Raw genomic sequence first — 25,841 nt, 5'->3', positions numbered from 1 at the left:
CTACTGACATTTGGCGCCGGATAATTCTTTGTTGTAGGGAGCTGCCTGTGCATTGTAGGATCGTTAGTAGCATCCCTGGCCTCTATCCACTAGATGCCAGGAGCTCCATCCAGTTGTTGCAACAAAAAGTGTCTCCAGGGCTTCCCTGGTGGCGCAGTGGTTAAGAATCCGCCTGCCAATGCAGGGGACACGGGTTCGAGTCCTGGTCCGGGAAGATCCCACATGCTGCGGAGCACCTAAGCCCGTGCACCATGACTACTGAGCCTGCGCTCTAGAGCCCACGAGCCACAACTACTGAAGCCCGTGCACCTAGAGCCCATGCTCTGCAACAAAGAGTAACCCCTGCTCGCCGCAACTAGAGAAAGCCCGCGCACAGCAACAGACCCAACACAGCCAATAAATAAATAAATAGATAGATAAATAATAAATTCTTTTAAAAAAAAAAAGCGTGTCCAGATATTGACACATCTCTTGGGGGCAAAATTGCCTCCAGATGAGAACCACATTGCTCTAAAGCCTGCTGTGTGCCTCTGTACCGGCGTCTTCTCTTCCCCCTACCACTTCACCCACTCCACACAGCCACGAAAGCACAGAATCCTACAAGCTCTGAGAGAAGCGTGCCCTCCCCTCACAGATTAAGATAATGAGTCCAGAGAGAAGGGGACTCGTCCAGCACCACACAGCTTGTCAGTGGTAGAGCTGGGACGAGAGGCCGGGTCTTCAGCCAGGGGGCAGTGCTCCCTCTGTTAACCACACGGCCCTGCTTTGCCGTAAGCACTGTTATTCCACAACCTGAAGTGCTGACAGGCTGCTGAATGCTGTCACCAAGGCAGATTTGTAGTGGTCCCAAGAGACGGGGCAGATGCTTCACTGTTCTGTACAAAATAACTGGGAGGGAAAGAGAAGGCACCAAGGAAGCAGCAGCTTTATTAGGAGTCTAGGCATGTCTGGGAAACCCAGTTCAGTCACAGAGAAGAAAGGCTAGTATTGGTACAGGAATGCAGGAAACTGGCATTACAGAATATCCTCTCGAAAACCAACATGAAACTAAAACCTCCATCTTAATAGCCTAACAGAAAAGCTGCTGAGTTTAGCCCCGGTGAAACTTGTGGAAGGTTCTAGTGAAATAATGAGATTTGTGCAGAAAAGGAGAGCCTCCTCCAGCAATGCTGAATCTGAGCTCCATATAAGGTTAGGGGTCCGGGTGGGAGGGAAAGGTAAGGGGGATGCTCTCATCTCTCACACAAGGCCACCTCGGGGTGCAAGTGAGAGAGGAACCAGTTTTTGTACAAAGGGAAGACCATGGCAGCAGAGGGACACTGGCAATCTCTGTCATGAGGCGGAGGACTCTGTACAGTGTGAGGGCGCCTCCAACAGGTCCTGGCAACACTGGCAGTGCTTCCTGAGGCCCCTTGGGAGACAGCCATTCCGGTTCTGTCCTGACTTCCTTCAGAGCAAAACTGCCAATGTCCAGCACCAAGTCCAGGGTCATAATTAGCTGAGGGGAATGGAGTGGCCACCCTAGGACACCTGTACCTCTCAGTCGAGGAGACTTCCTTTCTGGAGCAGTCACTTTCCGCAGACCAAGAGAGATCTTGCCCAATATGGGCCCAATCTAGAAATTATTCCCACCTTCACATGAGCACCAGGTGGAGAGATTCTCTCATGAGGCAAAGCTTTAGATCTTGCCCCTCAGATGATGGCCCCTGGATAAAAGATCGGTCTGAAGCTGTCGGTGCCCAGGTGCTAGTCTCTGTCCCATGGGTAGCAGGCACTGCCTGCTGACGATGGGCCCAAGCGATGTGATGCTTAACTCTCCCAAGAAGAGCGCTCTCTACTTTCACAGGCAGGAAAGGAAAAAATGAGGCAGGTTTCAAGGGAGCTGATGCCACTTAATTCTTCCATCGAATTTGCTGTGAAAAAAACAAACAATGATCAGTTTTTCACTGATCCTTACAGATAGGCAGATGGAATTCGATAAAACAAGGCCCACAGCTAGGTAATGTAAGGAAAAGAAGGATGCAGGGGGGAGGTTGAGAAAATATTTTTTTAATGTGGGGGGGAGTTCATTTATTTAGAGATGGATTAAATACCTATTCTGTATCTTACAAGCCTGATTTAGGGCATTTTTTCTGGTTCTGCCTGCCTGAGGACAAAGATTCACTAGCTTTAGCTTGTGGAAGGTTCCAAAATATCTAACAGGGACCTACACTCCACATTAACAATAAGCTCAGCAATTTTCTGCTATGAGAGATGAGTCAGCTGTGTTCCCCAAATAGCTAAAATCTATTTCACCCACTTCTCTCTCCCAACAGGAAAGTCACATCCAGCCCCAGGCAACTATGCAGTTTGGATATTCTGAATCTGTAACGTTTGTTTCTAGACTCCCAGTAGTTAGTCCTTCCTACCTGCTAGGTTTAACAATGATCAGAGGGCTACAATTGTCAGCCAAGGTCCCCACATCACCCTTATGTCATCCCATATCTCAGGAGTGACTTCTGCTGTTCTAACCAGTGCTTTTGCCCTGTAGGCCCACAGGAGACCCTTATCCAGAGATCCACAGGCTTGGCTGACAGCAATCCCATCCAGGCCGTGGGAATATAAACTCAGTGCTACTCTATGAACTGTTTACTGACACTGCTGGAGGCGTAAGCGGCAGCTGCTCACCGAGCTGTTGAGAATGGCATCAATCTTCTCCTCCTCGGCAGATCCTTTATCCACCTTGCTCCTGTACACCAGCAACTGCTGACGATCCTTCAGGTCCCGGCAAGTCTATCACCAAAACAGACAACAATAAAAACCACCAATCAGCCTTCTCCAGAAGGGCCTTTTTCCTTTTGTCACTCCCATTTTGAGCTAAGTTTCAAGGAGAAGCCAGGAAGCTACAGTGGGATAGCAGTGGGGTCAAGCACCCACTGAACTACATGCTGAAGAGAAGTCTACAGAGGTTACGTGGCTTGATTCAGTTCTATGAATTCTCCGAGTGCAACGAATTTATAAAAGCAGAGAGAAACCAGTCAGAGGGCTGGGAAAATCATACAGGAGTGCTGGTCTCCAAACTAACTCTTGCCAGACCACTTTATCCACTGAGTTGAAACTGACAGACGAACCTCAGGATCTAGGACTTGAGACTATAATCTCCCACTTCCCACTGAGGTCTAACTCAGGGTTTTCATTTCTTACAGACTCACATCAATGACGACATCATGACACTTGAACTTGGTGGCTAAGTTCAACTTTGTGTCCACATCTTCCACCAGATTGACATATTCCTGTAATATCTGTGAAAAGAAGTACTTCTGATTAATGATTCCCAGATGTATTAAACCCAGAGCTCTGAAAGGTAGAAAAAAAAATCCTGAAGAAGGAAAAGAGTCAGTATCTGCAGTCTACAATTCCCATCATCAACCACAGGACTAGTTTTGCAGAGGGAAATGAGGTAGACTCTCTGCAGTACCTCCATGCTCCCCCAGGAAAGAAGGGAAGGGCCCATTCCTCCTTATCCCAGAGCTAGATACCCATGCCAGCAACAGGTATGCCCTAGACCTGACCCCATGCTGTGCCCCCTTGCTCCTTGATGTCCTTTCTCATTAAGTTCTCTTTTTGCATCATTTGAATAGTATGTCAGTACTTCACCCGGGCTAAACACAGTAGATGCTCCGCAGAGAGGGCAGACTTGGATTACTTCTTAAGGGCAGAGGAGAACTTCCTTCCCTGGCCTTTTCTATGTCAAGGTACAGTACAACCATTATGCTGCCTTTAAGATAAGACCAGAGCAGGTCAAGCCTCCCATCGCTGAGCACTAGAGGCTGAAAGTTAGGTTTCCTAGAAGATCCTGTACCCTCTAAGAGCCATTACCTGGACAGGGGCACTGTTCTTGTGCAAAATTTCCACAACCCGATGGAAGCCAATGGGTGCTCTCTTCTTGGTATAGCCCAGCCAGTTCTGCAAGAGGAAGATGGGGCAGCCGTGGGTAGGCCAGACATCTGAGCTAATCTCCCTATGTTTTATGGTCAGACTAGAATAACATGGTGATGAGGAGTGGATGAATGGGAGGCGGGGGAGAGAGAAATGAAGAGAGATGAGAGTTTCAGTAAAGTCAAGGAACTCAGGAGGGTGGAAAAGAGTCAGAGGTATGAAATAAGTTCTTAGATCTATAGGCACGAACGTAGAAAAATGTCTGTGAAATATGGCTAAATAAAATAAGCAATTTACTTAACAATCCTTGTAGTATGAACTTATCTGGGTAGACTAATCCTACCCTTTACATCTTTATATTCATATAAATGTTTACTTGTCAGTTCATGAGGAAAGGTCTGGAAAGCCACCCGTCAAACTTTTCACAATGCTTGCCTTGAGGAAGGGACTGAGAAAGGAACAGGTGGACAATGGAAGAGGAACTTCACTCTTTACCCTCTACACTGTCATATCGTGTTTGATTTTGACACAGGCATATATTGCTTTGGTAGTTAATGTAGCCAATTAAATAACTAACAAAGGGGGAGAACAAAAAACTGTCAAACCCATAATGGAAAAATGGATATTTAAACATAAACTAATAGAGACATGACAACCAAATGTAATGCAAGATCCTTGACTGGATCCTGACAGCAAACAAAAACAAACAAAAAACAGCTCTAAAGAGCTAATTTATATGTATGATAATATTCTTATATTAATGTTAAATTTCTTGAAAATGATAATATTGTGGTTACAAATGAGATAAATGCTTAAGTAATTAAAGGAAAAGTATCATGGTATCTGCAACTTACTTTCAAATGTTTCAGCAAAAGAAAAAAGCATATGGCAAAAATGTTAACAAATTAGTGAAGCAGGTGAAGGCTGTTAACTATTCTTTCAGCTTTTCTTTAGGTTTGAAACTTTGGAAAATAAAAATCTGAAGGAAAAATGTCTACCAGTAACTAGAACTTGAGAACTCCCAGGAGGCATGGGATGACAAGATGGTATCGCCAAGGCATCAGCGGCATGGAACAGTCCCAGGGCACCCACCTTTGTGGTAAAGAGGGCATCGACATCATGCCAGGCCCGAAGCTTGGCGCGAGCAGCCAGGGCTGTCAGCACATACTGTTTTTCTGGGATCTAGAAAACAGAGGCCAGGGGAAATTAAGGAGGAGTAGAAATGCATCAGGGGATGTGCTTGAGAATTTGGAAAGATAGGCAAAAATATTCCCTGGTGTTGATTCTGCCTCTTAAAATCCACAAATCTCTCAGGTTTCCAAGCCCCAGCACTGCTGCAGGCCATTCGGTTAAAGCCTTCCCTCACTTCCCACAAACTTACTCCATTTTCCCCTTAACCTTGAATGTTAAGGGACTTACTACTGTGCAGGGATAGAAAGCAACATCCACTCCATGCAGTTACTCTGATACTACTTTTACCAAACACTGACTAATTTATATCTACCTTAAATGTCTTCTTCAGGTTGACTGGACTGCTGAATGTGCCCTAGGATGAAAGTGAAGAAGGAATTTTAGTGGTATTTCTCAAATACTACCAATCTCCCCTTTTCTTTTCCACTACATAGACAGTCTACATTTCACTCCGCAACCATTTAAACCCGGAAATTAATTTAAGAGAAAAGCTCCGTCAGGTCTAACTGGATATCACCATAACCCAGCTTAAGAGGGCTGGATTAATAGGTATGGTGTATTTCCCAACTGTATGCTAATCCTGTTATCATTATGATCATGCCCACCTATAGTCATTAAATTTACACCTCTTCAAAAAATTTTTTTAAAGTACCCACAAGTAACTATCCCCCGCTGCTCTTCTCTGTACTGTGCGAATCCATTTGAAACTATGGACCTTTGAACAAAGACTGCTATGGGAGCAGCATCGCTCCATGCCAGCTCACTGGAAGCCATGCAAACCCTTACAGACCTCTTTTCTCCTCTTGGTTCACCCCTGCTGAGAGCCGGGAAGGCTTCCCAGATGGATTGCCGAGAATTATGCGCACCCATTGTAAATAGGATATGCTGAAGTACTGGTTTTGAAATATGCTCGTCTTGTGCAGTGAGAATGTGTGGGGCCTTTCTTTCACGTTCTGCCTGTACCTCAGCCTCTGTGTAGTGGTAGAAGCAGGAGTAGAAAAGCGTCGTCACTAACGGCATGTTGAGGATAGAAGCTTTGCGGGGGTGCTTCCGGAAGATTTCAGTCTGTCCTGCTGATTCTAGATGTCGATCATTTGCCTGTGGTGGCGTGAGCCAAGTGAAAAAAAGGACAATGTCCATGGAGTAGAGGCAGGAGAGAAGCCTTTAATATTACAGCAGTTGTGCTTCCTACCCTAGGAAAGAGGCAAAGAAGAGAAAAAGAAAAGGAATTGCCTAGGATGGCCCAGAGGAGCTTAAAATCCAGAAAATGATGACAGGCCCAAGTTGGATGGAGGAAGACCAGAGAAATAGTGATGAAATGGAGTTCTGGGAAATACTTCCAGGTTAATAGCAAGTGAGAAGAAAAAGGATGCCTGAAGACAATGGACAGAAGGCTACCAAGTAGAGAGAGAGAATGAAAGGCTCTTAGAAAATGTAACAGGAAATGACCTATGTGGGCAGAGCAGAAGTCTCCTAGCTGCTGAATGGCAGTGAGCTTTGGCACTGAAGCAGAACGTGTAGAGACAAGGAGTCTAACCTCGATAATGATCTGACGTTCCAGGAGCGTGTAATGGTCTTGTATGTGTGCAGAATCTTCTGCTGAAAATGGCAAACTGGGAGAGGGCCAGAAGGTTAGTACCTCATTCTCTACTCAAATAGGAAACAAACCCAACTAAACCAAATCACCACTGTAAGCATAAAAAGCTCATGGGGCTTCATACATCTGATCTCAGTTCACCTTTAGAGCATCCCTGAAAGGCAGAGAGAGAGAAAGCAGAAAATAGAGGAGACCGTTGGCTGGGATTTTATATTTAAGGTTTTGTCAATTCGAGAAGGAGCCTGAAAGTCCACGAAATATACAGTCACTGGTGATTTTGCTGAGGAATGAATTAGAATCCCCTCATTGTGGGAGTTGGAATTTTTTTTTTTTTTTTTGCGGTACACGGGCCTCTCACTGCTGTGGCCTCTCCCATTGCGGAGCACAGGCTCCGGACGCGCAGGCTCAGCGGCCATGGCTCACGGGCCCAGCCGCTCCGCGGCATGTGGGATCTTCTTGGACCGGGGCACGAACCTGTGTCCCCTGCATTGGCAGGCGGACTCTCAACCATTGCGCCACCAGGGAAGCCCTGGAATGTTTGATGAACGAGTCACTTAGCTAGTGAGTGAGCCTAGCCAGCTGCCTATCATCCACATCCCCGTGAAGCACAGCGGTTCCTATCATTGCTTAATGTCAATGCTTAACTCTCCTTAAGGGGCACTTACATTTGTTAGCAATTTTTTTTTTTTGAGCAATTTTTATTGGGGTATAGTTGCTTTACAATGTTGTGTTAGTTTCTGCTGTACAGCTAAGTGAATCATGTGAGCCATTTTTTAATGCAGAGTAATAAGGTAAAATCAAGTTACACAGCACGGCGGTATGTTTGTAGATTAGTAAAGATCTCAGAGCTCTACATAATGTCAAGGGTCCCATCTTCAACACTACATTATATTTTTACACATGAAGAAGTTGAGGGACAAATAGTGTGTTGCCTAAAAGCTATATGGTAAGTCAATGGGTAAGGCCAGGAATAGAAGCCAGATTTTAAACTCCCAGTTCCCAGACCTTCCTTCAGAAAGTGCTGCCTTATTCCCCTACTCCACTCACTCCAGGAAGAATTCTGAAATTCAATTACACTCTCCCAGATAAGTGTGATCCCCAGCCAATTTTTGGAAGAGATAAAGAAGCCAGCAAAAGGTTCCAGTTACTTCACTATTCTAACTTATCTTTGTTTACGAGAGGCCATAAGACGCATCAGCTCAGTAGCTGATAAAGTTAAAATTACGGATTGCATTGAAATAAACAAATTTCTAAATGTGAAACCTGGAAATCATGTCACATGAGGAATGACTAAAACAACTGTGACCACTGAACCTCGAGCAAGGTCTACTGGGTAGACTCCACATCTGTCTTGACAGATAGAGGGAAGCAAGTTTTAGCTCAATATAAGGAAGCACTTTCCAATAATGAAGGCTGTCTGACAATAAAATAAGCTGCTTTCCAGAGAACTGTGTGCCCCATCACTGGAAGAATAATATGTGGGGCTGGTTTTTACAGGGATTTATATTCTGAATGAAAGCTGGACTGAATCAGTAGTTCTTGGACTGTGGAGTTTCAAGGACCAGTAACACTGAAAATAATATATAAGGTAAAATGTTTCCAACTTTTTCTTTTAATATATAAGGTCACACAAAAAAAATTATAACCCATTTTTCTACCAAAAAGGGGGTGGAGGAGGAGGGGAAAAAAAATCCCAGAATAAAAGGCAGTCTTTCAAATTAAATAAATATAGCTTTAGGAGAAAACTCTCTACATTGTCCTTATTATTCTCAACTTACCACCTATCAGAGAAAACTCTGTGGGGGACTAGTGTTTGGAACCACTGAATGAGATGATCATTAACGATGCTTGTATGATCCATTGTTAGCCTTTCCCTGCAACCATCTATCCATTCTACCCTTTTTTAGTCTCTTCATTGGTCTGTATAAGAGTATTTATAGTTAAAAACATTTCTCCCCCACTTACCCAATGCAGGTCTTAAGAAATTCTTTTCGTTTCTCGGGGTCCTGAATGTTCAAATGCTCTCGATAATGGGTTAGCTACAAAAAACAGAGAAAGGCTTTGAGCTATTTCTTTTCCTCAGAAGGGCAAGGTAGCTCTGTAAGTAGATTTCCCATGCTTAAAAACTAAATTCTCATTACCAGAGATTCCTCTGTGAATAGATGAGGGGGCAGGGGGTGGAGAGGAGGGCAAAGAATGATTCAAAATTATTATCTCTAACTGCATTATCCAATATGGTAGCCACTAGCCACTAGTTTCAAGAAAAAGTTGTTCTTAGGAAATCTCATATTCTATGGGGATAAACTAAAAGCAGACTCTCAGCTTTGCCAATTGCAAAGTTTACAAGGTTGAAAAACTCCCAATTTATATACAACAGCATGCATGATAAATCATCTTCAATTCAAACATAATACAGAATATGAAGAAAATATGAAAGTTTTAGATAAAAGTAAGTTACACAAAACACATTTATTTTCACTAATTAATCAAACTTCAAAATAACAAACTTTATAAGAATGCTATTTGAAGAAAATTCCTTATAGTTTTGAACCTACAGAAATTAAAAATGTAAACAAAAAGTTTTTCAAAATGATTACTACAGATTCCCAATCATTTTGAGTAGATTTAGATAAAGGGTTTTTGAGATTTTCCCATGCCCTGAATATTAAGTACAAGTTCCTTTTACAAAATATTACTGAAAAACATTTTCCTGAATTATATTCTGTTGTGCAAAGAAGGTTAAAAATATATTACCACCAATGTGTGGTACAGCGACTAAAAGGACAACCCTGACATTGATGGCACTGAGAAATTCTTACCCCTGCACTATAATGTTCAACTTTTTAAATGGATCACTGAAGTCTGAATAATACAATTACATTTTTGGTAAAATTTCAGATTTATTCTTGTATTTCCAGGAGTTTCTTCTCTAATGGTGAAAATTTGCCCCAAATCAATTTTAACAGTCATTGAGCTCTCAGCCAAAATGTGTATTGGGTGCACCACCAGCAGCCTGACCTATCTTCCTTCATGACCTGTATCTGGTTTCTTATCCCTCTTTGCTTTCAGTATTATCTTTAGTATTAGAAGCCAAAACCCCAAAGCTCCAACAAACCAAGAATTGAAAACAACTAGAAATTAAGAAACAAACTCCAAATCGACCAGGCCAATTTTCATTCAGCTATTAAAAAAAAAATTATTCATAAGCCCAATCAAAACAGCATATAAAAAGAAACAAAATGGTACATCATTTGGATTGTTTTTAGGCTTCCCAGATGCCTTTCTGTCCTGGATATAATCAATACCAAAGGAAAGAAAATATTCAATCAGTTTGGGATCTTGGAGGCTGGGTTTTGGCTTAGACTTCTGTTAAAGAGGCCCCCAACTGAAACAAAGGCCACACTTACCGCAAGCTCTTCTGTTCTATCTAGGAACCTGGGAAGAAGCAGAAGGCAGCAGGGCATTTTTATTTATTGATGTGTGGCAGTATAACCTCACAAAATAGGATGACTGCTCTAAAAGAAACACAATTCAAACTCATTTGCCTCTATACATAAGATAAACCCTTCTCTTCTTAAACTCTCTACTGATCAGCAACACCTTGAGAACACATGGTGCATCAGGTATCATCGTTCCCCCATCTACCTAGCTGAGCAAAGAGCAAAGAAGACACTGCAGGGCACTAATAACTGTAATGTTAACAGATCTGACAGAAAGGCTCAGAGCCTCTGCAAAACCTTAGCCCACAGCAGTCTTCTGTTTTTTGGGTTTTTTTTTAAATACAGCTGAAGAGTTTTTTTTTAATAAATGTATTTATTTGTTTATTTATTTTTGGCTGCATTGGGTCTTCATTGCTGCGCGCAGGTTTTCTCTGGTTGCGGCGAGCGGGGGCTACTCTTCATTGTGGTGCGCAGTGGTGGCTTCTCTTGTTGCGGAGCACGGGCTCTAGGCACGCAGGCTTCAGTAGTTGTGGCTCGCGGGCTCCGTAGTTGTGGCTCGTGGGATCTAGAGCGCAGGCTCAGTAGTTGTGGCGCACGGGCTTAGTTGCTCCATGGCATATGGGATCTTCCTGGACCAGGGCTCGAACCCGTATTCACTGCATTGGCAGGTGGATTCTTAACCACTGCGCCACCAGGGAAGCCCTGGTTTTTTGGGGTTTTTTTTTTGTGCTACGCGGGCCTCTCACTGCTGTGGCCTCTCCTGTTGCGGAGCACAGGCTCCAGACGTGCAGGCTCAGTGGCCATGGCTCACGGGCCCAGCTGATCCGCAGCATGTGGGATCCTCCCGGACCGGGGCACGAACCTGCGTCCCCTGCATCGGCAGGCGGACTCCCAACCACTGTGCCACCAGGGAAGCCCCCTGTTTTTTTTTTTTTTAAAGATGAAAACACTTTTCTCTGTCATTACAATCTTGGAAACAGATTGTCTATACTGCCCTCTGTTGTTTTCAGGTACAGCATACAATGTGTTTGGTCTCTCCCCAAAGGTGGAAAGGCCGTGGAGAACAAGGACTTGTCTTCTTACCTTAAATGGACCACTATAATTGACATCACTAATTTGGCATAGAGGTGATACTTAATAAAGCCTTGCTGATTGGGAGGGAAAGAAGGAAGGAAAGAAGGAAGGAGAGAGGGAGGAAAGGGTTGGGGGAACAACCTGTCTCAATGAACATGTCTTCTGCAAATTCCTGGCTAACCATCGGTAATCTTGATCCTGCCCAGGTGACCTGCTTTCCCCACCTTAGTCTTCGGGGCAGCTCATCGCTGTGCTGAAGCCATGGGGTAAATGAAGTTACCTTGGGCCACATGTCAGCCTAAACAGAGGTTCCAGCCCCTTCTCTGATACTGAAGAAAGGACATAAAATAGCCCCTACCAGTTGAAATGAGACAGGGAAGAAACACATGATAGAAGACAGCCGCCCCCAGCAGATACGCCTACCTCTTGCCTCTCTACCTATCAAAATCCTACCTAGTCTCACAGGCCCAACTCAATTCCTAATCACTTCCATGAGGCTCTCCGCAGATATCCTGACTGAAAATTATATATGCTTCTTCTGCTCTTCCACTGTACTTCTCACTGGCATCACTGGGGACCAAGTAATAAAAGATACCTTTATTCTAGGTCTTTTGTAAGAAAATACATAATAAATATTAATACTACAGACTAGGCATTATGCTGAGTGTTTATACACACGAACTCTTTTCATCTTCATAATGACCTGTGGGGTGGGTATCATCATCTCCATTTTACAGATGTGAAAACTGATGCTTGGGGAGGTTGAGTAACTTGCTCAAGGTCACGCTATGAACTAAGTGCTGGAGACAATATTCAACGCAGGTGCTTGACTCCAGAGCCTGGTTCTTAACCACCTGCTGCATGGTCACGTTATCACAGGTTGTGGTACATTATTAGTTATCCCATCACGTTTCTTTTTTTCTTTTTGGCCGTGCTGCACGGCTTGCAGGATCTTAATTCCCTAACCCAGACTGAACCCTGGCCATGGCAGTGAAAGTGCCAAGTCCTAACCATTGGATCGCCAAGGAATTCTCCCATCACGTCTCAATATCCTGTCTGATAAGCATTTCCATAAAAGAGGGGCAGTGTCTTCTCTTTCTCTGTATTATCGCCCAGAGTGCTTTGAACAAAGTACTTAACGAACTTTATAGACCAGATGATCAGTTCTTACCTAAAGAGGTCCAAAAGCAGCTTTTGATCCCCTATCTCCTTAAGGAAGTGAATGAGATGTCTCAGGGCAACCTGCCGTACCTCCAGCTCTCGGAAGAGGATCTCTAGCAGGCAGGAAGAAGGAGTTAGATGGGGAAAAATTAAAGCCTATTACTCAATAGGAAATTGCTCTCCCTACTCACACATTCCAAACATGATCTCCTCAAAATCCACCAGAAGCTAGGAATGGTTTTCTATGGTGCCCATCCCTATGGCTCAACCCACCAGCAACATAGTCCATGGTCCAGGGCAATGCTTAGCCTTTGTGCTAACTTTCAGTTCTCACCAACCCAAACATCAGGCACTGAGCATGGACTTTCACGTCCTCAAACCCACAGAGCCATCTGTCTGTCCAATAAATGGAGGGGCTTTGTAGTTACTGTAGTTATCACCCTAAAGGAAGAACAACTGCCCTCAGGGTTGTGATGTGTATTCAGAAGTCTCAGGCCACCCCAGCTGTCCCTAAAGTAGACTTGATGCTGGTAAATTCTGGTATGAAAGCCACAATGCCATTCTCCCTTCAAATGTAGTAGACACCTTACTGACTGAAGATTTCCCTTAAACCACGCTCACCTTTGCTCAATGTCCTCTTCAGGAAGATCAGAACCTAGAGGAAAAAGAGAACTAAGAATGAATTATCCTGTGTAACCTTCCAAACGCAAGGCCCTGCCTGAGCACCTGATGTCTAGGAATGAGGCCAGCAACTCATTAGGAATCTCTGCCCGTCTATACAATAGGTTTCTCTATGTGATAGAAGGACAGGTGATGGACATATGGAATGAGCTGTGTCTTGGGAGTCCACATACCTGTGCCCCTACTGGTGAGAGGCACCTCCCTCCCTGTGTGAGAAGCTGCTCTCACATCTCCCCTCCTTCAGATTATTTTTGAGAACACGAAGTGGCCAACCTACTGCTTCTGGGTCATAATCAAGAGTGCCACACACAATGCATATCCTGCCAGCTAAGCCTTGGAACACGTACTTCTGAGAATCTTCCACTTCAAGAGGAAACCCAGGGTCTCTACTTGACATTACCAACAAGGACCTACTGTATAGCACAGAGAACAATACCCAATAGAATCTGAAAAAGAATAGCTACATATATAACTGAATCACTTCACTGTACACCCGAAACTAACACAACACTGTAAATCAACTATACTTCAAATAAATAGGTTTTTAAAAAATCTATTCTGATTAGACTTTCAGAAACAAATGAAAACAATACTTAAACAACAAACAAAACCCACAACTCACCGCAGTAATGACGTTTCCATCATGCATGCTTACTGCTTCTTCTAGGAGTTGTAGCTTGTCCTGTAAGGAGCGGAATCTTTCCAGGGAGCAGACCTGGCAGAGTAAGAACAGAATTGGTGTGCAAGGAAGACAATTTCCTATATTCTTTTGTCACTGGATACTGAAGAATGGGCAAGAATAAACTAAAATGTCCCCAAGGAGAGCTTCTTTGTTTTTACACAACAGCCCCCAGGACTCTATGAGCCAAGAGATTCCCATCATACCCTCCCTAGTTCAGCCTTATGCCCTAGAAGATGCTGATGTCCTGATGAACTCTTGCCAAAGTCAACGGGTAGAGAGCTCACTTGTTCTCTTTTCCTCTTTTTCTTTAAATCTGTTTTTTCGGTTTGTTTGTTTGTTTGTTTTTTTTCAAACCCTTGTGTCGAGGGCCGACTTTCAGTAGGTCGCAGCGAGGGAGCTGCTCTGCTACGAACGAGACGCTGATCCAGAAGCAGGTCGTCTACGAATAGTTTAGGACCAGGTTCCCCAGGAACGTGTGGTGTGTGATGGGCAAGGCGGTGGCTGCCTTTCCAGCAGCGCCCTATGTCCTAGGACGAAGGGCTCTCTGCACCGGACCCCAGTCCCGAAGTTCCACAGGGTACGCCACGCCACCGAGGACAGTGGGGGACCAGCTATCTGAGGCCAACTTGTTCTCTTTTTAATGGGGCATAATTTACATAGCATAAAATCTACCCTATTTAAGTGTACAGTTCAGTGAGTTTGGCAAGTAAATAATTCCATGTAACTACTACCGCAATCAAGATACAGAACATTTCCATCACCCCAGAAAGTCCCCTTGTCCACTCTGATGTCAATACCCTTCTCCCACCCCTACCCCCCAACAACCACTGATGTGTTTTGTCACTAAAATTTTGCCTTTTCTAGACTTTCAGAAAAACAGAATCATACAATATGTACTCTTTTGTATCTGGCTTTTCACTCAATATAATGTTTCTGAGATGCATCTATATGTTGTGGTATTAGTAGTTTGCTCCTATTTACTGCTGAGTAGTTTTCCATTGTATGGGCATACCACAAGTTTTTAATCCATTTACTTATTGATGGATATTTGAGTTATTTCCACTTTAGGGGCCGTAACAAATAAAGTTACTATGAACATCTGAATACAAGTCTTTGTATGAACATATTTTCATTCCTCCTGGATTGCAAATGTCTAGTAGTGAAACTAAATGTGTTTAATTTTGTAAGAAACTGTCAGACTACTTCCCAAAGTAGTTTTACCATTCTACCTTCCTGCTTGCACTGTATGAGAGTTCCAGCTGCTCCGCATCCTCCCAATGCGTGGTAAGATCAGTATTTTTAAATTTAGCCATTACAGTGGCTGTATAGTGATATCTCAGTTTTAATTCATGTTTTCTTGATAACTGATAATGTTGAGCATCTTTTCAAGTGATTATTGGCCACTTATGTATCTTTTTTGTGATATAACTAGTCAAATCTTGAGCCAATTTTTATTTTAAAAGATTTATTTATTATTTATTTATTTATTTAATTTATTTTTGGCTTCGTCAGGTCTTAGTTGTGGCACACGGTATCTTGGTAGAGGCATGCAGGATCTTTCGTTGCCACGTGGGCTATTCGTTGCGGCGCATGGGCTTCTCTCTAGCTGTGGCGTGTGGGTTTTCTGTCTCTAGTTGTGGCGTGCAGGCTCCAGGGTGTGTGGGCTCTGTAGTTTGCAGCACACAGGCTCTCTAGTTGAGGCACACGAGCTCAGTAGTTGTGCCTCGTGGGCTTAGTTGACCCATGGCATGTGGGATCTTAGTTCCCTGACCAGGGATCAAACCTGCGTCCCCTGCATTGTAAGGCAGATTCTTTACCACTGGACCACCAGTGAAGTCCCCTTGAGCCAATTTTTAAATTGGATTGTTTGGGACTTCCCTAGTGGCGCAGCAGTTAAGAATCTGCCTGCCAATGCAGAGGACATGGATTTGATCCCTGGTCCGGGAAGATCCCACATGCTGCGGAACAACTAAGCCCGTGTGCCACAACTACTGAAGCCTGTGCACCTAGAGCCCGCCTGCTACAACTACTGAAGCCCACACGCCTAGAGCCTGTGCTCCACAAGGGAAGCCACCACAATGAGAAGCCAGCGCACTGCAACAAAGAGTAGCCCACGCTTGCTGCAACTAGAGAAAGCCTGCGCACAGCAACAAAGACCTAACGCAGCCAAAAAGATTTTAAAAAGTTTAAAAAAAAATAAATTGGATTGTTTATCTTCTTATTACTGAAGATAATTCATTATATTTTATATATTCTGGATAAAATCCTTTATGACACATGTATTTTGCACATATTTTCTCCTAGCTATGGTCTTTTAGTGATTTCTTTCGTTTGTTTGTTCATTTGAATTTATTTCGTTTTATTTATTTTTGGCTGCACTGGGTCTTCGTTGCTGCATGAGGGCTTTCTCTAACTGCATCAAGTGGGGGCTACTCTTCGTTGAGATGCACGGGCTTCTCATTGCGGTGGCTTCTCTCGTTGTGGAGCATGGGCTCTAGGCATGCAGGCTTCAGTAGTTGTGGCTTGTGGGTTCTAGAGCGCAGGCTCAGTAGTTGTGGTGCACGGGCTTAGCTGCTCCATGGCATGTGGGATCTTCCCGGACCAGGGCTCAAACCCATGTCCCCTGCATTGGCAGGCAGATTCTTAACCACTGTGCCACCAGGGAAGCCCATCTTTTTGTGTTTTTAACAGTGTTTTTAAAGAACAAAAGTTCTGGGCTTCCCTGGTGGCACAGTGGTTGAGAGTCCGCCTGCCGATGCAGGGGACGCGGGTTCGTGCCCCGGTCCGGGAGGATCCCACATGCCGCGGAGCGGCTGGGCCCATGAGCCATGGCCGCTGAGCCTGCGCGTCCGGAGCCTGTGCTCCGCAACAGGAGAGGCCACAACAGTGAGAGGCCCGCGTACTGCAAAAAAAAAAAAAAGAACAAAAGTTCTTAATTTTGGTGAAGTCCATCTTTTCAATTTTTCCCTTTCCATTTGATGGGTTTTGTGTGCTTAGGTAATAAGTCTTTGCCTAACCCAAGGTCACAAAGATTTTCACCTATATTTTCTTCTAGTTTTATAGTTTTAGCACTTATTCTACATTTAGGTTTATGATCCATTTTGATCCATTAATTATTATGATGTCAATTCTCCCAAAATTGGTATATAGATTCAATGCAATCCCAATCAAAATCCCAGTAGCTCTTTTGTAGACACTGACAAGCTGATAGTAAAATTTATATGGAAATACAAAGGATCTAGAATAGCTGAAATAATTTTGGAAGGGAAGAATAAAGCTGAATAACTTATATTACCTGATTGCAAGATTTATCACAAAGCTACAATAATCAAGGCCTTGGTAATGGCATAAGGATAGACAAATAAATCAATCAACCAGAAGAGAGTCCAAAAAGAGACCTACATATATATGGCCAATTCATTTTTGACAAAGGCACCAAAGTAATTCAATGCGGAAAGAATAGTCTTTTCAACAAATACTGCTGGAACAAACGGAGAACCACATGGGAAAAAATGAATGTCAATTTTTACCTCACACCATATACAAAAGTTAACTCACAATGGATCAGACCTAAACATAAAAGATTGTTCTCACGCTTACAGGCACTACTTTTCACTCTCATCCATCACTCTTTCCCCCCTTCCCCATCAAAGCAACACTAAACCCTGGAGAATCAGAAATTTTGCAGCTTACTTGTCTTCTTAGTGGATTGATTTTCCTCCTGAAAACCACTTCATTTAACAAATACAACTGAAGAGAAAGGTCAAGCTGCCCAGCTTCCCAAAAAAATCTCACAAGAATTCTCTCCCCAGTGGCCTTACCTTGCCCTTCCGAAGGCGTCGCACTGTGTCACTGGGGCTCCAATCATTGCTGTAATCCTGAAATATTAGCAACGCATGAATCCCAGGAAGTTAAGAGCAGAATTGTAAGTGTGCCTGCTCCTCATCTCAAACTCATAAACTTAGTCCCTAAAGGGAAGATATTTTGTGGAAGGAAATGGATGAAAAAATAAGAACTGGGATGGTCTTGTTCTGAGTTTCTTAAGGAACTAGAACAGAGACAATATAGGCAGGAGGAGTTGGATCATACAGGGAATGGATCAACTAACAAAACCAGCAACGCTATGCCTAAGTGGTTCAGGATTTCAACCCCTAAATGCAGTTTTGGGACTCTAATTAACGGCTTTGCCAACAGAGGGAAAGAGAGGAACGTGTTCCTTTTTTGGACCTTATGATATCGTTTCTTCCTTTTGAATCGATTTGCTTTTTTATGTGCTTCATGGGAATATGAGTTCCACCAAGCTTCCAGACCACAGTGGTGATCAAAAGTTTCAAAATACAACCTAAAAAAGGCAGCATAATGGGTAAGGAAAGTGTGCCAGGACTGAATCAGAAAATAGAGATTCTGAGTCCAAGTTCTACCATTTAACTAGCTGTGAGACTCCAGGCAAGTTCTGTTTAGAAATCCAGTTTTCTTACCTATAAAAGGGGTTTAAAATCATACCTGCTCAAAGATTTGAGAAAATCAAGCAAGATAACATATGTCAAAGTATGTCAAACTGTGTAAAGATATAACACAGTGTAGGATATAACTCACCCTATACTCCCCCTTGGGTCTCCCTAGCTCTGGAGCATAGCTCTTGGCAGGTGTGTCCGACAGAGCTGAAAAAGAACAGGCAACTGATTCAGAAGGGCACCATCTCCTGCCATTCCCTTCCTCTACTGCTTCCTTCTCAGGCACATTTTTTTTTTCATTTGGCCCCCAAGGTATCATTATGGCCCAAAGTAGATCCCATTCCTCCCCCAAAGACAGCATCCCTAGAAGTTACCCTTTGCCCCTGTAACCAGAATGGTCTTGACCTCCTTACTCAGCATCAGAAAATAATGATGACAGATTCAGAAGAAATGTCATCATCTAATTATCACTTGTCCCCATGACTCCCCAGGTTGTACCCCAGATCAGTAACATCTCCCACAGTAATCAAGAGAAGAGGATCAATGCCTACCATCAGAGAGGGACTGGAAACTTCCAGGTCTAGTTCTCCCTACAGGTAAAGTACACATAAGGTCAACAGTTCATGTCAGAGCCATTCAGACTTCGTTAAGGATGCAGTGCACATAGAACTTTTTTATGCAATATGAGAACTTAAGGCTTAAAAAAGTTTTTATTCAACTTCAGAAATTTGAGGTGCTATGAAAAAAAAGGCACTGAGGAACAGTTTTTAAAATTGTGGTTAAAATATACATAACATAAACTTTACCATTTTTAAGTACACAGTTCAGTGGTACTGAGTACATCCACAATGTACAATCATCACTACTATCCATCTCCAGAAACTTCTCATCATCCCAAATTGAGACTCTGTACCCATTAAACATTACCTCCCATTCCTCCTCACTCTCATCCCCTGGTAACCACTATTCTACTTTCTATCTCTATGAATCTGACTATTCTAGGTATCTCACAGAAATGGAATCATACAGTATATGTCCTTGTATGTCTGGCTTAATTCACTTAGCATAATGTCCTCAAGGTTCATCCATGTTGTAGCACGTATGAGAATTTTGATCCTTTTTAATGCTGCATAATATTCCACTGCATATACGTGCCACATTTTGCTTATTCATTCTTCAGTCAATGGACATTTGGGTTGTTTCCATATTGTGGCTATTCTGAATCATGGTATTATGAACACTGGTGCATAAAAATACCTGTTCAAGTCCCTGCTTTGAACTCTTTTTGGTATATACCTAGAAGTGGCCTGCTGGATCATATGATTGTTCTATGTTGAATTTTTTGAGGAACTACCAAACTGTCTTCCACAGTGGTTGTACCATTTTATATTCCCACCAGCAGTGCACAAGGATTTCCAACAGAAACGCACAGGGGTAGGGAGGAATTTTGACCTAGGCAAATTTCTTCAGTACCTGTCACAGGGTTAATGTCAGTTTTGTTCATCATGTTCTAGAAACCCAGTCCAAGCCCTGTGAATTCCCCTCATTTCTGCCCTGCCTGATCCCCAACGGCCAGCTCCAAAGTTGTAAGGAAAATAATCTTTTTCTTACAGAGTAAATGAAAATTATAGCCTCAGCGGTTTTTTTTAAAAAAAGAAAAGGACTCCCTGTTCCTTTAACCATCACTCTTTACCTCTAAAAAAGCTGCTCAGGGAGTAGGTAGAAGCAGGTTTGGGTAGTTGTGCATAGGAGGAGAAGCTGTTTCGGTTCTTTAGCTGTTCACGCTCATGGTTTGACCCACTATTACTAGCAGTCTCTTTGATGGACCATGAGATACCTGCAAGATAATAAGATCTAGATCAGTAATTCTCATCCAAAATAATGCCTTGGCATCCAGCATTCCAATAAACTCTAAAAGCTTTTCATTAGAGGCTCTGGTCTCTTGTCAACATGAACTTAAAAAATTGGGGCAGGGAGAAAGGACAGAATCAAATAGACCAATCAACAGAAAAAAGGGGCAAAGGAACTGAATAAATGGATCACAGAAAAGGAAATACAAGTGGCTATTAAACATGTGAAAAGATGCTCAACCTCACTCTTAATAAGAGAATTACACAAAATAAAAGTACACTGAGATACCACTGGCCCCCTATAAGACTGGCAAAGACCCAGAAGTTTGGTAATACCCTGTGTTGCCAAGGCTGTGGTAGAGAAAGGAATACTCTGACACTGCTGGTGGGAGTGCAAACTGGTGCAACCCCTGTGAAAGGCAACTTGGCAATATCTAACCAACACAGATGCAAATACTCTCTGCCAGTAATTCCACTCTAGGAATTGATCTTTCGGACACTCTTATATGGGCAAAATACAAGGTTATTGACTGCAATATAAACAACAGAAGATTGGAAACAATCTAAAGTTCATCAACAGTGGACTGGTTAAATAAATTATGAGAAATCCATACAACGTATACTATGCTGCTATTTTTGAAAAGGAAGAGGCAGAATGAGAAAGCTCTTTATGTACCGATATGGAAAGATCTTTAAGCTATACTGTCAAGTAAAAGAGCAGGGTATAAAGTATGCTACCACTGGTGTAAAAAAGGGAGTAAAAATATATACTCCTATATGTATTTCCAAATGCAAAAAGAATCTTTAGATGAATACACAGAATGCAAACAACAGCAGTTGTATTTTGGGTGGCCAGGGCCTGAGAACTGAATAGATGCATGACAGTGGGGAAGGGAAACGTTTCACTGTGTGCCTTAAATACTTTTTACTTTTTAAATCATGTGACAGTATTTCCCAGTTTAAAGAAAAAAACCTTGGGCTTCCCTGGTGGCACAGTGGTTGAGAATCTGCCTGCCAATGCAGGGGACATGGGTTCGAGCCCTGGTCTGGGAAGATCCCACATGCCCTGGAGCAACTAAGCCCATGCGCCACAACTACTGAGCCTGTGCTGTAGAGCCCGCGAGCCTAGAGCTCCGCAACAAGAAGCCTGAGCACGGCAGTGAGAAGCCCGAGCACGGCAGTGAGAAGCCCGAGCACCGCCCGCCAGCAGCAACGAAGGCCCGAGGCAGCCTAAATAAATAAATAAATAAATAAATAAATGAAAATTAAAAAAAAAAGTCAGATGGACTCTGCAAAGGTGTTAAGTGGTATTACAGAACAGCTAGGCAGTGAGACTTGGTGGCTAAGTAACTCAGTTCTGCTAGCCAGTTATGAGCATTTCAGTCAGCAGTTCCCAAATATGACTGCATATCAGAAGCATTTGCAGTGCTTATTATCAATTGAGACCCCACCCTACCCCCCAACCACCCCCATCCCCAAGACCTACTGAAGCAGAGTCTCTGGAGTGAAACCTAGAAATCTAATTTTAACAAGCACCCCAAATAAGTCTGAAATAGCCAGCCAAGCATTAGCCCTAGGGTAGCAGGCCTAGATAGCCATATGGAAACTACTGCTGTACTTCCCCAGTATCTTCTCCTGGGTTAAATTTCCAGATGTGTGCTCATCTGAAAATAGTTTAGCCTCATTCCCTTCCCTGACAAGTATTGAGGAGACTTTACTAGTGGTAAGAACCCTGAATAAGTAATCCTTCCTAGGGCCTCTTCTACTTACTTCCCACAGGTTCCCCGCTCCAGCTGACTCTCTCCAGGTCATCGTCATCATCATCATCATCCACGAAGTCTCGAAGGCTATTCACTGCCCGCTTGGATTCCTTTAACTGCAGACAGACATAAGGCAGGGCACTCAGGCAGTCATCACTTCTCACCTCTCCTTCTGACAGCCAAGAAGGCTGAGGAACTGGGTCTTGAAGATGGCCAACATTTTCACCCTCTGCAACTGAAAGCCTAGCCTGCTAGACATTTGCCAAGAAAACAATTTGCTTTTTAGCCAACACTGGAGTCCAGTGACAAAAGGTCAGGAGGAATCAAAACCGCTTTTGAATTCTAATCACACTCCTGGTATTGACTTGCTTTGTAGTGAGGTTATCCATCTCTCCAAAAATGAATCTGCTTCCCCATTTGTAAAATAGACACAATAAAGACAAACTTCCAATCCAGTTCATCCTTCAAAAATAATAAATTGGGCTTCCCTGGTGGCGTAGTGGTTGAGAGTCCGCCTGCCGATGCAGGGGACGCAGGTTCGTGCCCCAGTCCGGGAAGATCCCACATGCCGCGGAGCGGCTAGGCCCGTGAGCCATGGCCGTTGCGCCTGCGCGTCCGGAGCTTGTGCTCCGCAATGGAAGACGCCACAACAGTGAGAGGCCCGCGTACCGCAAAAAAAAAAAATAATAATAATAATAATAATAAATTATATCACATGATAAAAGACAGGGTTCTTGAAAAAAAAAACTCAAAGAAATCAATCATCTTAAGAATGTAAAGGAAAAAGGGCAGAGAGTTGATTTTTACAATCCCCCTCTTTTCTCAGGGTTCTTTTCCATTAAGATTTTTCTAAAGATCTGACTGAAAACACTTCTGAGCCTCATGGAGACAGGTTACTGAGGATGCAAGGGGAAGGGTACACAGTGGAAGAGGGTGAGACCTTCAGCAACTGTTCATGGAAACCTACCTGTGAGAGCTCATCATCTTCGTCATCAAAGGTGAAAGCCTTGAACTTGGAGCTATTCCAATACTCCTCCTCATCACCCTTTGTCCGATTCATCTGCAGTGAGAGGAAGATAGATATATGTCCCTTTCTGGATTCCCCTCAAAAGAGCTCCAAAAGTTTTAAGTTCCTAGACTACAAACTCCCCACAGTAATCAGGGATGTGTGAAAGTGTCTGGTAAAGCAAATACTGAACATGCCATATAAAATCAGATCCTTGGGTCTCCAATCAAATCATACTTTTGATCCTCTGATTACCCACAAGTAGTCATTCATTCCTAGAGCTGCTACTTTCTTCACGGTACTCTCTCAGGTGCTGTAAAGAATATTTAAAGTGCAAAAAAATAGTCCCTCTTTGAAGGACCCTACAATAGAACTCGGGTATTCAGCATAGGTTATGTATAAAGGTAATAGTACAAAGCAGGCAAGTGTTAAAAGAATGCATCACGAACTTTGCCGAATATACAATATCAATCAAAGCAAGAATATAACAGATAATAACTGCATTCATGTACTCAACATATATCTATTGAGTGCCATCTCTGAGGCACTGTTCTAGGCTCTGGGAATACTACAGTGAATAAAACTGACACATATCTTGCTCTCATGTGTGCTTGTTAAATGCCTTAAGGCAAGCAAGCAATTAAAGGAAGCTAAATTATCCCCCTTGTATCTTCAAATCATGATTAATTTATTAACAAGTATTGGCCAAAATGTGGGAAATGAGGGCATGGCCAAAAAAGTATATAAAGAATCAGTCAAAACACAAGTCCCTCTCATAACTACTCTAAAATTAGATTTCACCCCGAAAAAAAGTTTGCCTTAGAATTACAGACTAAACTATCAATGCCAACTGGATTAGAGTGAAAACTGATGTAAGCCAAGAACCAGGTACTGAACCTTCCACAGCACCCAAAATAACTCCAAAGGCTACAAAGTGTCAAATTCTAAAATATCAATTGGCTTTTTCTTTCATCTCAGTAGCACCTTTCTCAATAGAAGGTTAAGAAACACTCATCATGGCAGCCCCATTGAGGCTCCCAATGGCCCTTAACATACTCTGCTCTCACTGTGTTTTCAGGGGATCCAGGGATGGCAAAGGTAGGAAGAGAACTTTTTACTATCTGGTTCTTTCCCATTGCGGACATCACTAATTGATTTCTACTGAACCCAAATATGTCTTAAAAATCTTTTTGTATATTTAATCCAGGGAGTCAAAACCAAATAAAAAAGCTAGCAGAAACAATAAAATCATCCCTTATATTGGAACAAGCATAGGCTTTGTAGTCAGGCAGACTTGAATTCAAATGTCGCTTCTCCAATTGTGAGCAAACTGGGTAAATATTGTTATTTACTTCTAAGCCTTGGAGAAAGTGATATCCTACCTCACAGGGTTGCAGTGAAGAATAGGAGTCAAGAAACAGCTAACAAACTGCCTAGCATAAAGTAAATACTAAATGTTAGTTGTTTTTAGTATAGGATATCTTCTGCCATCTTTCTATCTCAGCCATCTGCAAAATTTGGCCATAACAATAGAAACCTACCTTTTAAGACTGGTGTGAGGCTTAAACCAGTTAAAACAATACATGTAAAGCACATATGCTGACAGAAAATTAATGTTTCGTATTAATTTTTATTATTAATAAATCGCTATCTTGGAAAAAGCTAGAAGAATATTTCAAAGCATTCCTGAAGCTTAAAAAAATGTTGATACAAAAATTCTGAGTAGCCATCACAAACACTGAAGGTGTGCATACAGCAGGTGAATGCCTCTGATACAGATGCCGGTTTATAAAGCACTTTGTAATCCTCAGAACAACCCTGTAACGCAGGCCTGGCAGATTCCATTTCACTGATGAGGGAAATGAGACAAAAAAGGATTAATTATCGAAGTATTAAGCTAAAGCTAGCTGCTCCTAGCTAATCCAGGTTTTCTGTCTCCTGGGTCATTTCCAGTCTGATTTGCATGGTCCTTTTATCACTCTAGGGAAAACGAGGGCAGGTCATTACTACAGTAAATAAATAAATGTAAATATCTACGGATGGGCATAGAATGTGTCTAACAAACCCAAAAATCCACCAGAGGATTTCCGGAATCTTTTTTAACCATGCAACAGCAGTGGACATCTGACACTCATCTGTACTTCTAGCGCCAAGTCAGAACACAGATTTACTTAGCAAGTAAAAAAATAATGATTTAATGGTTCTAGAATTTATAAAGCAACCAGGTACAATTTTAAGAGGGACTGAGAAATCTGCTTCAACATGATTTAAAATATTTCAAAGGCTTGTCCTTGTCGCTTGTTTACTGAGATCCCACCATATAGGGTAGTAGACCTGAGGGAAGAACAGGAACATGACAAAGAAAGGAAAACGATTCAACCAAAAATATCTATAACCAACACGCTCCCGGCCTTAGGACACCCCAGAAACCAGCTACTGAGAAGTTACATTCGGATTCATTTATCATTTTTAGAGCCAGGCTACGAACTGAGACGAGGAAATGTGGGTTAAACTAATAAGACTCTACGGGCGAACGTCCAGGAAACACGGATCAACCGCAGTGGCCAGAGCCCAGAACCCTGGTACAGTAAATGCTCGTTCAAAATCCGTTGTCTGGCCTCACTCGCGGCCCCAACCCCGAGTGGACAGCGGCTGCCTGCCCACGGGTCGCCGGGACTGGAGTAACAGAGTCAGGCCTGGGGGGCCTAGGGACGCCTCAGAGAACAGCGTGAAAGGATATGGATGCGGAGAGGCTTGACTTGGCCAGATATGTGGCCCAAGGGCTTTGGGACACCCTCACCTCTTCCACACCGAGCCCTCCCTCTCAGATCAGCGTCAGAGTCCTCAACCGTTGGACCGGCCTTTCTAGACAGGCTATGCGGCATAGAAAAGAGGCGGAAGGGGATAGTCCCGGAGAGAGGCGGTCGGCTGTGGGGATGAGGACCGTGGGGTCGAGGACCGTGGGGTCAAAAAAACGGCCGCAGGGCATGCTAGAAGTTGTAGTTCCTTCCGCCTCTGTCATCGGGC

The 25,841-nt window shown here is 43.1% G+C and overlaps 1 protein-coding gene across 1 annotated transcript; it reads right to left on the bottom strand.

Annotated features, from left to right (window-relative positions):
• Positions 1-946: 946 nt before the first annotated feature.
• VIPAS39 (VPS33B interacting protein, apical-basolateral polarity regulator, spe-39 homolog) lies at positions 947-25,727 on the bottom strand. Its single transcript, XM_082844505.1, has 20 exons — positions 25,615-25,727; positions 22,776-22,868; positions 21,819-21,924; positions 19,892-20,035; positions 18,750-18,788; positions 18,341-18,405; positions 17,566-17,622; positions 13,685-13,777; positions 13,003-13,036; positions 12,392-12,494; positions 10,114-10,141; positions 8,672-8,745; positions 6,647-6,722; positions 6,073-6,207; positions 5,423-5,464; positions 5,011-5,100; positions 3,859-3,945; positions 3,192-3,281; positions 2,668-2,772; positions 947-1,913 (listed from the first exon to the last, which is right to left on the bottom strand). Exons 2-20 carry the CDS (start codon positions 22,866-22,868, stop codon positions 1,893-1,895), a joined length of 1,482 nt encoding a protein of 493 aa, XP_082700631.1. The 5' UTR covers positions 25,615-25,727; the 3' UTR covers positions 947-1,892.
• Positions 25,728-25,841: the final 114 nt, after the last annotated feature.

Source organism: Leucopleurus acutus (genome assembly GCF_964270905.1).
Source record: "Leucopleurus acutus genome assembly, chromosome: 1".
Taxonomy (NCBI): domain Eukaryota; kingdom Metazoa; phylum Chordata; class Mammalia; order Artiodactyla; family Delphinidae; genus Leucopleurus; species Leucopleurus acutus.
The sequence above is the reverse complement of the archived record's forward strand: the minus strand, read 5'-3'. Positions and strand labels throughout refer to the sequence as shown.